A 14217-nucleotide genomic window follows, 5' to 3' on the forward strand; every position below is an offset into this window, starting at 1 on the left:
CCTCCTTTTCCTTCTCCTCCTCCTCCTCCTCCTCCTCTTCCTCCTCCTTCTCCTTCTTTTCCTCCTTCTTTTCCTCCTTCTCCTCCTCCTCCTTCTCCTTTTCTTCCTCCTCCTCCTCCTCCTTCTCCTCCTCCTCCTCCATCTTCTCCTCCTCCTCCTTTTCCTTCTCCTCCTCCTCCCCCTCTCCTCCTCCTCTTCCTCCTCCTCCTCCTTTTCCTCCTCTTCCTCCTCCTTCTCCTCCTCTACTTCTTGCAGTCCTGGGGATTGAACCCAGGGGCATTCTACCTCCGAGCTCCACCCCCTGCCCTATGTTTTATATTTATTTAATTAATTAATTAAATTATTTTGTGGCACTGGGGGTGAAACACAGGGGTATTCTAACTCTGAGCTACACCCTTTCCCTATTTTTATTTTTTATTCTTTATTTTGAAACAGTTACAAAGGACCTCACTAAAGTAGCTGAGGCTGGCCCGGAACTGCCATCTTCCTGTCTCAGCCTCCAAAATGCTGAGATGACAAGCGTGTGCCACCACGTCTGGCTTATTCTTTATTTTGAAACAGGGTCTCAGTGAGTTGCAAAGGGCCTCACTAGGTAGCTGAGGCTGGCCGTGAACTTGTGGTCCTCCTGTCTCAGCCTCCTAAGTACTGGGATTAGAATAACCCTGGGCTCAGTACACAGTAAAAAATAAAAGAAGCCGGGCGTGGTGGCGCACGCTTGTCATCCCCGCGCTTGGGAGGCGGAGACAGGAGGATCGCGCTGGTTCGAAGCCAGCCACGCGTGCTGGTTTAGGAAACCCTGTTTCCAAATTTAAAAAAATATAAAATAGGTCTGGCAGTGTAGCCCGGAGGTAGAAGGGCTTCCAGGAACCCCAGTACCACCTAAATAAATAAATAAATAAATAAATAAATGGAGGAGGAAGAAGTGTTGAGGTTTTGTTTTGTTTGCTTTGATTTGTTTTGTTTTTTGGTGGTACTGGGGTTCCTGGAAGCCCTTCTACCTCCGGGCTACACTCCCAGACCTATTTTATATTTTTATTTGGAAACGGTCTCTTAAGCCAGCACAGCTGGCTCCGAACCTGCGCGATCCTCCCGTCTCCGCCTCCCAGGCGCGGGGATGACAAGCGCGCGCCACCACGCCCGGCTTGTTGAGTTTTGCAGAAGAGACACATCAGGCCCCTATTTTATTTTTGAGTTTGAAACCGGGTCCCGCTAGGTTGCTGATAGTGTACGTGGCTGAGGCTGGCCTGGAACCTGCGATCCTCCTATCTCAGCCTCCCGAGCACCAGCATGGCGGGGTGCGCCACTGCTCCCGGCAGGGTCGTCATCTGGCCGGGCTGTGATGGGCCTGGAATTCCATACTTGGCCCTGGTACCTCTCTCCAAGTGGGTGGCCTTCCCAACCTAAGGGTTGCAGCTCCTGGGTTCCTTTGTTGGAAAGGCCAGGAGCGGATGAGGGAGGCCGGCCAAGCACCGGCTGAGACTTGGCCCCTGACCAAGGGGAGGGCGGGAAGAGAACCCCGTGCGAGCCCCAGAAGGCCGGCCGCCACTGCCAGAGGGAGCCCCGACGGTGCGCTGCCAGGCGCCTCTGCCACCCACAGCCGGGCGGGGAGGAGGAGGGCAAGTCGAGGCTGGGATCTCGTAATTCCCGCTTCCTCTAGAAAATAGAAATAACAACAGCCCAGCGTTTTAATAACTTTGAGGATTCAAGGAGTTGGCCGAGTGCCCAGCTCGTTGCTGGCACGCACGGTATCCGCTGTCAACTTGCGGGCCGTCCCTCCCAGGTCATCTGGCGAGGCCTTCGGGGATCTGTTGCAATCTTGTAATCTCTGTGAGGCCGTGTTGGAAAAGGCTCCGGGAGGGAGGAGTCAGGCCCCTAAGAGAAATGCAGCCGGCGGGCGTGGTGACGCAAACCTGGAATCCCCAGTACCCGCGAGGCTGAGATGGGAGGATTGCAGGTTTGGGAAATTTAGCAAGACCCTCGGCAACTTAGTGAGACCCTGCTTTACTTATTTATTATTTATTTTTGGTGGCACTGGAGGTGGAACTCAGAGGCTTTCAACTTCTGGGCTATACTCCCAGACTCATTTTATATTTTATTTGGAAACAGGGTCTCACTAAGTTGCCGAGAGCCTCACTAAGTAGCTGAGGCTGGCTTCGAACCTGTGCGATCCTCCTGTCTCAGCCTCCCAAACGCGGGGATGACAAGCGTGCGCCGCCACGCCTGGCTGGAGACCCTGTTTAAAAAAAAAAAAAAAACCAGGCATGGTGGCACACACTTGAAATTCCAGTACTCGGGAGGCTGAGACTGGAGGGTCACAGTTCATGGAGAGTCTCAACTACTTAGTGAGACCCTGTTTGAAAATAAGGAATAAAATATAGGGCTGGGGCTGTAGCTTGGAGATAGGATGCCCCTGGGTTCAATCCCCAGTACTGCAAAATAAAATTAAACAAATAATAAAAATAGGTCTGGGAATGCAGTTTAGGGGTAGAATAATCCTGGGTTCAATCCATAGTATATAAAAAAAAGAATAAAAAATAGGGCTGGGTGTGTAGCTCGGAGGTAGAATGCCCCTGGGTTCCATCCCCAGCACTGCATAATATAATAATAATAAATAATAATAACAATAATAATATATTAAGTTCCTTATAAACAACGTGGGACTTAGAGGCCCTTGTGGCTGTTGGGGTTTCTTTGGGGACACATCTGGGGCCCAGAGCTGGACGAAGCTTCAGGACCACCCTGAAGCTATGGGCTGTGAGGGCCCTGGAGCTCCTCCTGAGAGCCAGTCCTGGCCCGTGCTCCCTCCAGACCCTGTGGGGAGGACTTCGCCTCCCAGGCCGTTCCCCAAGAAGGCCGTGGCCGCCAGCTGGGAGCACCGCAGCCTGTGCTCTCCCCGGTAGCCCCAGACACCGTGGAACGCCCTGCTCTCCTGCCTCGGTGACCGTACCCTGCGTTATACACATAGGCTCTACCAAGGACCTGGTCGAGACGTGCTGTGCGGCCGGCCAGCAGTGGGCCATTGACAGAGACGAGTGCCTGGACATGCCTGACGTTGGCACCAAGGACACCGCCTGCAGGTAACGCGGCCCCCAGAGCTCTGTCACTTTCTCTAGACCCCGGTCCCTGGAGGCGCCTCCTGGCACCCAAGGGTGACTGGAAGTGTCTGCCATGATCCTCGTAGCTGGGCTTTCTCCGGGTGAGACTGTCCCCAAGCATTAGCTATGCACCTAAACTTGTCGCTGGCCTGATGCGTGTGATCAGGGGAGCACACAATTTGGAGCAAGATGTATAGGGCCATTAGTGCCCAGGGACACGGTTGAGTGCGTCCCTCACCACGTACCGCAGTTGTGCTGTGCGGGGCATCGGGCAGCTGGTGTTGCTATGATAAAATGCCTGAGGAAATATAGCTTGGAAGAAGAAAGGTTTATTTTGGCTCATGGTTCTAGAGGTCAGTCCAGGGTGGGCCGGCTCCATCAATGAGGTAGGATATCACGGCGAAAGGGCGTGGTAGAGGGGATCTGCAGCCAGGAAGAAAAAGGAGCTGTGGAGAAGGGACAATAGCCCCCAAAGGACCCACTCCCTCAATTAGACCCCACCTCCTACTGTCTCTACCACCTCCCAACAGTCCATTAAAGTATGAATCCAGCCCGTCTTGGCGGCGCATGCCTGCAATCCCGGTACTTGGGAGGCTGAGACCAGAGGATCTCAGGTCCGAGGCCAACCTCAGCAACTTAGTGAGACACTTTCTAAATACAAAATCAAGCCGGACATGGTGGCACACGCTTGTCATCCCAGCATTCGGGAGGCTGAGACCGGAGGACCGCGGTTCGTGGCCAGCCTCGGCTACTTAGCGAGGCCCTCTGCAACTCAGGGAGACCCTGTTTCAAAATAAAGAATAAAAAATTGGGCAGGGGGTGTAGCTTGGAGGTCGAATGCCTCTGGGTTCCATCCCCAGACCTGCAAAAATAAATAAATAAATAAATAAATAAATAAATAGGGCTGGGGATGCAGCTCGGAGGTCGAATGCTCCTGGGTTCCATCCCCAGTACATAAAACGAAAAAAAAAAAAAAAATCTAAATCCAAAATCAATAGGGCTGGGGGTGTAGCTTGAAGGTAGAACACCCCTGGGTTAGCCGGGCGTGGTGGCGCACGCTTGTAATCCCTGCACTTGGGAGGCTGAGACAGGAGGTTTGCGCGGGTTCGAAGCCAGCCTCAGCTACTGAGTGAGGCTCTCAGCAACTTAGTGAGACCCTGCTTCCAAATAAAAAATATTAAAAAAAAAAGGTCTGGGAGTATAGCCCGGAGGTAGAAAACCTCTGGGTTCCACCCCCAGTACCACCCAAAAAAAAAAAAAAAAAAAAAAAGAACAGCCCTGGGTTCAAGCCCCAGTACAGCAACACCACACCACACCACACACACACACACACACACACACACACACACACACACGACTCCATTGGTGGATTGATATGAGGGTAGAGGCCTTATAACCCAATCAAATACCTTCACAAAGGCACTGCCTCTAAACACTGCCACACCAGGGACCAGGCTTCCACTCGTGAGTCTTTGGGGACGTCCAGACCCAGCCGTGGCAGTGCACCCTTTTCCTCGGCCCCTTTCCTTCCCAAATCACTTGCCCCGGGGGCGTCCGGAAGCCTCTGACCTTCTCTGCTCACTGTTCCCAACCAACAGCTCGCTTCTGGCCTCCCTGCCCTTTGCCAGGCCTATGGGGGACCTTGCTCAGCCTCTTTTTTCTCCGGGAACGGCATCTTTTCCAGCCAACTCAGCCTCGCAGACAAGGAAGATGAGGTGGCGTGATTTGCCTAAAGCCCCAGCCAACCTGGTCAGAATTAGACCCTGTGGTTTTATTTATTTATTTATTTATTTATTTATTTATTTATTTATTTATTTATTTTATTTTTGTATGTGTGGCACTAGGGATGGAACCCAGGGGCATTATACCTCCAAGCTACGCCACCAGCCCAACTTTTTTAGTCTTTTTATCATTTGAAACAGGGTCTCGCTGAGTTGTCAAAAGCCTCGCTAAGTAACTGAGGCTGTCCTCAAACCACGATCCTCTCTCTGGTCGCTGCCTCTGAGGCTGTCCTCCACCCTGTGCAATCCTCCTGTCTTAGCCACCCAAGTACTAGCGTGCACCCACCACGCCTGGCTGGGTGTATCTGTTCTTAAAGCTGGGTAGCAGGGCTCTGAATGTTAAACCTCTCGTTAGGGAGTCATGGACATTCAGCTCTGTGTCCAGCGAGACCTAGACCTGCGTCTTGTTGGTTAAACCAAGAAACAAAGCCAGGGGGGCGCAGTGGCGCACGCTCGTCATCCCAGCATTCGGGAGGCTGAGACCGGAGGATCGCGGTTCACGGACAGCCTCAGCTACTTAGCGAGGCCCTTTGCAACTCAGTGAGACCCTGTTTCAAAATAAAGAAAGAAAAAACAAGCCGGGCGTGGTGGCGCACGCTTGTAATCCCCGCGCTTGGGAGGCCGAGACAGGAGGATCGCGCAGGTTTGAAGCCAGCCTTAGCTACTTAGGCTCTCTGCAACTTAGTGAGACCCTATTTCCAAATAAAATAGAAAATAGGGCTGGGGGTATCACTTGAAGGTAGAAAGCTCCTGGGTTCCACCCCCAGTACCACCAAAAAAAAAAAAAAAATGGGGCTGGGGGTATGGCTTGGAGGTAGAAAGCCTCTGGTTTCCATCCCCAGCACCACACACACAAAAATAGAATAAAACGTAGGGCTGGGGGGTATCGCTTAGAGGTAGAATGCCTCTGGGTTCCATCCCCAGTACTGGGGAAAAACAAAATACAAAAAAGGAAAGAAAGGAAGGAAGGAAGGAAGGCAGGCAGGCAGGCAGCCAGCCAGCCAGCCATGTGACATGGTGGGGGCCACTGGACCGTGCTCGCTCTGGACCCCGCCCGGGCAGGGGTTTCCCATCCCCAGGACCTACTCCGCGCTGCCCCTGGGGAAGTGGGGACACCATCCATCCTGGAGAGGGTCCCCGGGAGAGCGGGGTGCGTGCTGGGGCTGAGGCGCACCCTCTGCCCCAGGACGGCCCAGAGGCACTGCTGCGTCTCCTACTTGAAGGAGAAGAGCTGCGTGGCCGGAGTCCTGGGGGCCAAGGAGGGCGAGGCCTGCGGAGCGGACAGCACGGACTCCTGTGGCGTCTCCTTGCACAAGGCAAGTTAGCCTCCGTGAGCGTCCCGGGCAGGTCGGGAGGGGCTCCTTGGTAGGGGGACATCTGGAGTGGGCATGTGCCATCTGCACAGAAAACCACTGGGCATTCTCTTGACCAGTGATTACTATTGTTTTGTGTGTGTGGCACTGGAGATTGGAACCAAGGGCGGGCTGCCTTTGAGTTACACTCCACCCCTTAATTAAATTAATTAATTAATTTATTTATTTTGTGGGATGGAAACCAGGGGCATTCGACCTCCGAGCTATACCCCCTGCCCCATTTTTTATTCTTTATGTTGAAACACGGTCTCACTGAGTTGCAGAGGGCCTCACTAAGTAGCTGAGGCTGGCCGCGAACTGCGATCCTTCAGTCTCAGCCTCCCGAATGCTGAGATTACAAGTGTGCTCTATCATGCCTGTTTTATTTTATTTTATTTTAATTTTTTTTGTGTGTTGTGCTAGGGATTGAACTCCGGGACATTCTACCTCTGAGCGACACCCCCAGCTCTCTTTTAATTTTTATTTATTTTATTTTATTTTTTTATTTTTGGTGGTACTGGGGTTCCTGGAAGCCCTTCTACCTCCGGGCTACACTCCCAGACCTATTTTATATTTTTTTTTATTTAGAAACAGGGTCTCCTAAACCAGCGCGCGAGGCTGGCTTCGAACCTGCGCCATCCTCCTGTCTCCGCCTCCCAAGCGCAGGGATTACAAGCGTGCGCCACCGCGCCCAGCCTTTTTAATTTCTATTGAAGCAGGGTCTCACTAAATTGTTGAGGGCCTCACTTGCGGAGGCTAGCCTCCAACCTGTGACCCTCCCACCTCAGCTTCCCAGGTACTGGGATTATGGGATGGATACACCACTGTATTGGCTGAGGGCCTGTTTGTATAAATGTGGACCTTACCATTCGAGAGGATACCAGGTTTTGAGCCAGCGCCCGAGCAATTTAGCATAGTAGAACCCTGTTTCAAAAAAAAAATAAAAATAAAATAGGGCTGCGGCAATAGACCAGCAGTAGAAGTCACCTAAATTCAAACCCTGGTACCACAAAAAAAAAAAGGCTTGAGGGTATGGCTGGGAGAGAGAATGCCCCTGGGTTCAATCCCCGGTGCCCCAAACAAAACCCCCTAACGTTAGTCCTGCGTTTCCCAGACCGTCCTGCCACACTGGGGAGGCCTCGGCAGACACAGGCAAAATTCACTCAGCATTCACCGGTCCCTCCCCCGAGTCTGGCCCAGGCTGCTCCCGGGGTCCCGGTGGTTCTCAGGGACACCCAGCAGCAATGGTGGTGTCTCTGTACCCAGCAATGCTGTGATTGTTGCGTCCTGGGGCTCCGCGTGCGGGCCGAAGGCCAGCCCTGTGAGGCCAACCCCAACCTGGGCTACCCGTGCAGCCACGCCATGCTCTCCTGCTGCGAGGGCCAAGACCCCCTCATCGTTCCAGAGATGCGCCGGCCCCCAGAGCCCGAGGCTGCACCCAGGAGAGGTGGGCGCTGCTGCTTCTGGGCTGGGGCGAGGGGGGCATCGGGTATGGGGTGGCTGTTGGGCTCCTAATTGGGTCCATAATTGCCTGTGCCTTGAGGTACAAACACTGCCCTGAACGGAGTTCTGTGGTCCCGGACGCTGGACTCTCTTCTGCTGATTCTGGGCCTCCATCTCATTCCCTTCTCTCTGCACTGCGCACTCCACCTGCCTAGCCACCACTGCTACCATCACCCTCCCACCGCCCATCTTTGCCCACCATCACGTCCATCTCCCTCTCTCCACCCTCCCACCTACTTACCCATCCATCTCAACATTCATCCACCCACCCGCTCATTCATTTCCCTCCACGTAACCATCTATCCACTCATCCAGCCAGCCAGCCACTATCCATCCACCATCCATGCATGCATCCATTCATCTGCCCATCCCTCCCTCCTTCCCTCCCTCCCTCCATCTACTCACTCACCCATCAGCTTACTTATCCAGCCAGCCAGCCAGCCACCAAGCCACTCATTAGTCTATCTGTCTATCTGTCTATCTGTCTATCATCCCTCCATCTATCCACTCACCCACCCATCAGCTTATATGCCCATCTACCCATCAATCTATCCATCCATCCATCCATCCATCCATCCATCCATCCACCCATCCACCCACCCACCCACCCACCCACCCACCTATCCATTTATCTATCCATCCCTCCATCCATTCACTCACCCACCCATAACCTTATTTATCCATCCATCCATTCATCCATCCATCCATCCATCCATCTACCCACTCACCCACCCACCTACCCACCCATCCATTTATCTATCCACCCCTCCACCCATCCACTCACCCACACATCTTTTTACCTGTCAAGCTGCCCATCATCTCTCCATCTGCCTATCTACCCACTTACTCACACATCTATCTGCCCTTCTACTCATCCACTCACCCATTCTCCACCTGTCCACCCATCTGCCCATCTATCTGTGTATTCATTCACCCACGTATCATTCATGCTTCCATCCATCTGCCCATCTACCTCCTTATCATCCACGCATCCACCCATCAGCCCATCCACCCACCCATTCACCTGCCCATCATTTTATCTGCCCACCACCCACCCACTCACCCACCCAGTTATTCACCCACGCACCCACCTATCTGCCCATCCATCCACCTATCCATCCATCCTGCCCATTCTCTTGTGTGTCTCTCCATCCAGCTATACTTCTGCTCTCTTGTTCATCCCCCTAATTTGCCCACCCACCCAGGGGGCCGGTGAGTACCAATGTGAAGATGAGTCTGGTTGAAGGCAGAGTGTGGGGGGAGTCGGCCTGCAGTGGTCAGGAGGTGGGCAGGCAGGAGAGGACAGGTGGGCAGCGTGGCCAGGCAGAGCCTGTCATAGCATGCGTCCTCCTGTGAGGGAGGGAGGAAGGGATAGAGAGATGGAGAGAGGGACAGATGGATGGATGGATGGGTGGGTGGATGAGGAAATAGATGGATGCAGAGAGAAATGGATGGAGAAATTGACAGAGAAAGAAATGGATGGATGGATGAAGGATGGATGGATGAATGGATGGATGGAGAAGTGGATGGAGAGAAATGGATGGATGGATTGATGGATGGATGGAAAATATATGGATGGATGGATAGATGGATGGATGGATGGATGGATGGATGGAGAAATAGATGGATGCAGAGAGAAATGGATAGAGAAATTGATGGAGAGAGAAATGGATGGATGGATGGATAGATGGAAAACATGGATGGATGGATGGATGGGTGGATGGATGGATAGATGATGGATGCATGGATTGATGGATGGATGGAGAAATGGATGCAGATAGAGATGGATGGATGGATGGATGGATGGATGGATGGATGGATGGAGAAATGGATGCAGATAGAAATGGATGGATGGATGGATGGATAGATGATGGATGCATGGATGGATGGATGGATGGATGGAGTGCTGGATGACCTGGGCCTCAGACATCTAGGCCATGGGATCAGATTGAACTAGCTCCAAGTCCTGCTCCAATGGCTTTGGACAAACTACTGGGCTCCCCTGAGCCTCAGTTTCCCTTGTGCCGGAGGATGGTCTGGAGAGAGGTGCTGAGGAGGAGGAGCTGAGCGTGCGCCCTGGAGGTGTGTCCCTGTGCTGGTGTGTTCCGGGAGCCCTGGCCTGGGTCTGCCGCTGCCCGCCACAGTGCCAGGCCAGGGCTGCCGGAGCTTACTGTAAACACACTCTATATGAGACACGTTCCGTGGGCATGACATCATGCAGCTGCTTTTCTCTGGGGCTCTGCTGCATGGGGCTGGCGGGAGGGCTGAGGCCCGAGGCCCATGCAGAACTTGGAGGAGTGGCAGGCTTTTCTCTGCAGTACTGGCTGGTGCCTTCCCAGGATCTAAAGACCCAGGACCCCGCTGCAGCCACGGGAGGTGCACTGACCCCGAACCTGGAGGCGCAGGGAGACCTTGTGCTGCCCGAGGTGACGTGGCTAAGGAAGGTTCTAGATAGAGAGTGCCCATCCTAGCTGGGCATGGCGACACACACCTGTATTCCTGGTACTTCGGAAGCTGAGAGAGGAGAATCGAAGGTTTGAGGCCAGCCTCAGCAATGCAGCAAGGCTCTCAGCAACTTAGTGGACTGTGTTTCAGAATAACAAATACAAGAGCTGGAGATGTATCTTGGAAGCAGTATGCCTCTGGGTTCAATTCCCCAATACCACACACATAAAAAACCAAAACAAACCAGAAACCTGAGCTGACGGAGCTCAGGTCTGGTGCCCTTCCTGTTGTTAGGGGACGTCCTCAACTGATGCCCCTGAGCTCAGAGGTCTGAACTCAGCTCGGTATCCTTCCAGAGCTCTCTTACAGGCGTGGCCTTGTCTCATAGCCAGGGACTGAGGAGGGCTTGTACCAGTTCAGTTCTGTGGACTCATTCTTCTTACTGGACGTCTGTTCATTCATGTACCCACCTATCTACCTATCCATCCATCCACCCAGCCTCCGTACATTTACCCAAGTATCCATCCATCTACAACCCATCTATCCACTCACCCACGTACCATTTAATCATTTGCACATTCATTCATTTCTTCATTCATCTGTCTGTCCATCCATTTCTCCATCTGTCCATCTGTCCATCAATTTCTCCATCAATTTCTCCATCCATTTTTCCATCCATCCATCCATCCATCCATCCATCCAACCAGCCACACATCAATCCATCCATCCATTCACCTATCCACCATTTATCCATTTGTCCGTCCGTCCATCCATCCATCCATCCATCCATCCACTATTCCGCCATTTATCCATTTATCCACCCATCCATTTAGTTATCAATCCACTCACCTGTCCATCCATTTCGCCACCCAGCCACCCATTCATGTACACACCCACCCACCCACTCATTTAGCCATCCATCTATCCATCCATCCGCCCATTTCATCCCTGCATCCATTCCCGTATCCACGAACCCATCTCTCCCTCTGTCCAACCAACCGGCCTCCGTCTGTCCTCAGCATCTGCTGGACCTAACAGAGGTTTCTGGGGGTCCGTTCGCCCAGCCACCTAATCAGGCCGGGCTGGCTCTGCCCTGAACCCTGACCCCCACTCCAGTGTCAGAGGCAGAGATGGCCAGCCGGGAGGCCCTGTCGCTGGGCCCCGAGGCCGAGCTGCCCAACAGCCTGCCAGGCGATGACCAGGACGAGTGCCTCCTGCTCCCCGGAGAGCTGTGCCAGCACCTCTGTGTCAACACCGTCGGCTCCTACCGCTGCGTCTGCTTCCCCGGCTTCTCGCTGCAGGACGACGGCCGCACCTGCCGCCCAGGTGAGGCCCCGGGGCTGGGGCTGAGGCTGGTCCCGCCGGTGGGCGCGCCGGCCTGGCTGCGGTGCCTCACCTCACGCCCCCGGGTCCTTCAGAACTGGCAGGCGCTGGCGGCCTCAGCCCTGGGGCTCAAGGCTGGGCAGGGGGGCTTTTATCCTGGGGTAAATCCACAGTGTCTGAGCCGGGGCTTGGTCTCGGGGGCAGGCCCAGGCCATAGGCTCTAGTTGTGTCCTGTTTCATCTAGACAATCCTCTTCTTAGTCTAGTCTCCCCCTCCATCCCTCCCTTCCTCCTGCCCTCTCCCCTCCCCCTCCCTCCCTGAAGAGCTGGGAAATTATTCTTGCCGGAGGTATGTCTGGACCCTGAGCTTCTGTAGCCTTGCCTGGCTGGGGGTGAGCTTGACGAGGCCCCGTTTCCAGGCCCGGCATGAGAAGGGCCGTGTCTGTGAGTTCTGGGGTGTGGCTGAAGACGTGAGCCCTTCCTGGGGGTCTGCTCTGCCCCCACAGATGGAGACCCTGCACAGCCGGGGGCCGCGCGGGAGTCTGCACTGCTGCCTGAGGCTGCCCCAGAGGCCCCCAACTCCATCCCACTGCCCCTGCCACACCCCAATACCTGCAAAGGTGAGCGGGGGCCTAAGGGCGCCCGGGGCATGGGGAGGGTCTGGGCCACTGGTGGGTAGCGAGCTCTCTCGTGCTGGATTTGTGGGATCTGTCAAAGGGTTGACACAACTCACCTGTCTAAGTTGGGGAGTGGTATTAAGGGAGCCGTGTGTGACCCCCAGGCAAGCCAACTCGCAGCTTTTGCTTCATTCCCCTAAAATTCAGATAATAAACTCCTTGCTTACCTGGGTGTGGCAGGGCATGCCTATAATCCCAGTTCCTGGGAGGTTGAGACAGGAGGATCGCAGGTTTGAGGCCAGCCTTAGCTATTTAGTGAGGCTCTCAGCAACCTAGTGAGACTACTTCAAGACCAAATCATAGCCAGGCGCGGTGGCACAAGCTTGTAATCCCAGCACTCAGGAGGCTGAGACGGGAGGATCGCAGTTCGTGGACAGCCTCAGCTACTTAGCGAGGCCCTTCCCAACTCAGTGAGACCCTGTTTAAAAAAAAATACTAAAAATAAAATAGGGCTGGGAGTGTAGCTTGGAGGTAGAATGCCTTCCATCCCCAGTACTGAAAAAAAAAAAAAAGGGCTGGAGGAGAAAAGAGACTCAGAGGTAGAAATGCCCTTGGATTCAATCCCCAGTACCACAAAAAAAAGAAGCATACTACTACTACTACTACTACTAATAATAATAATAATGATAATAATAATGATAATTTAAAAAGGGTTGGGAGCCGGGCGTGTTGGCGCACGCTTGTAATCCCAGCATTCAGGAGGCTGGGACCGGAGGATCACAGTTCGCGGACAGCCTTGGCTACTTAGGCCCTCTGCAACTTAGACCCTGTTTCAAAATAAAGAATAGCCGGGCGTGGCGGCGCACGCTCGTCATCCCCGCGCTTGGGAGGCGGAGACAGGAGAATCGCGCAGGTTCGAAGCCAGCCGCGCGCGCTGGCTTAGGAGACCCTGTTTCCAAATAAAAATATAAAAATAGGTCTGGGAGTGTAGCCCGGAGGTAGAAGGGCTTCCAGGAACCCCAGTACCGCCAAAAAAAAAAAAAAAAGAATAAAAAAATAGGGCAGGGGGTATAGCTCGGAGGTCAAATGCCCCTGGGTTCCATCCCCAGACCCGAAAATAAATAAATAAATAAATAAATAAATAAATAAATAAATAAATAAATAAAGTAAAAAGGGTTGGGGATATAGCTCGGAGTTGAACACCCCGGTTTTAGTTCCCAACACCATACAAATTCTTGCTTGCAGACTGTCATGGAGGCTTCGTTCAGTCATGCCTAGAGAGCTCTCTTGTCTTCCCTCTTTCACTTCTGCCTTGTCTGCTTCCTGGCTCTTCCTCTCCTTGCCTCCTGCGGCCATCCCGGTCACTAGAGGGATGGGTTGGCACGTAAGCGGTCGGGGCGGAGACCCAGAACGCCCTTCTCGACGCTCGCTGGTATAGTAGCTACCCTGACAGGTGAGCCTGCAAAAACCACCAGGAGTGGGGTTTCTTGTCTCTCGGCTCTCTGCTTCTCTGAGCCTCTGTTTCTGCCTCTGAATCCTCAGTCAGAATTTGGGTTGGGGGTGACTCTGTGCAGCTAAGGCTGTAGCCCGCTGCTGTCTGATTTCTGTGTTTCCTTCCAGACAACGGGCCCTGCCAGCAGGTGTGTAGTGTCATCGGGGGCTCGGCCATGTGCTCCTGCTTTCCCGGCTACGCCATCATGGCAGACGGCGTCTCCTGTGAAGGTGAGCGTCTCGAGACCTCCTTCCCACCTCTGTAAACCTGGCCGGCCTGTGGTGGGGTGGCCAGGACTTTAAACTTGCTGTATGTGTGATGTTTGGCTGCTGTAACAAAGAGCCCCCACTGAAGCAACTTAAGCAGTTCCCTTTGGTGTCACTGAGCCAAGCTGTGTGCACGTGCCCCCCAGGGTGGGTCCCCAGTGCTGCTTCAGAGGTGGCCCGGACTCTTTCCCTCTTGTTGCTCTTCTGTTTCCTGGAACAGGGCTTCTCAAACGTGAACACGTTATCCCCGCCCCTTGTCAACTGGAGACCTGTTCAAAACAGAGATTCCAGCCAGAGGTGGTGGTGCATACTTGCAATCCCAGTACTCCGGAGGTTGTTGTGAC

General features: G+C 53.6%; 1 protein-coding gene across 2 annotated transcripts in view; it reads left to right on the forward strand.

The window, feature by feature from the left end:
* The window catches only part of FBLN2 (fibulin 2), a gene marked incomplete at both ends in the record, with an annotated part of 37513 nt that overhangs the window by 7388 nt on the left and 15908 nt on the right, over positions 1 to 14217 (forward strand). For both annotated transcript variants that reach the window (XM_080718094.1, XM_080718095.1), the window contains 6 exons: positions 2966 to 3077; positions 6063 to 6192; positions 7495 to 7675; positions 11293 to 11502; positions 12005 to 12118; positions 13736 to 13837. In XM_080718094.1, coding sequence (XP_080574220.1) covers positions 2966 to 3077; positions 6063 to 6192; positions 7495 to 7675; positions 11293 to 11502; positions 12005 to 12118; positions 13736 to 13837 — 849 coding nt within the window. The remainder of the gene's footprint in view (positions 1 to 2965; positions 3078 to 6062; positions 6193 to 7494; positions 7676 to 11292; positions 11503 to 12004; positions 12119 to 13735; positions 13838 to 14217) is intronic.

Source organism: Muscardinus avellanarius, assembly GCF_963383645.1.
Source record: "Muscardinus avellanarius genome assembly, chromosome: 22".
Lineage (NCBI taxonomy): Eukaryota > Metazoa > Chordata > Mammalia > Rodentia > Gliridae > Muscardinus > Muscardinus avellanarius.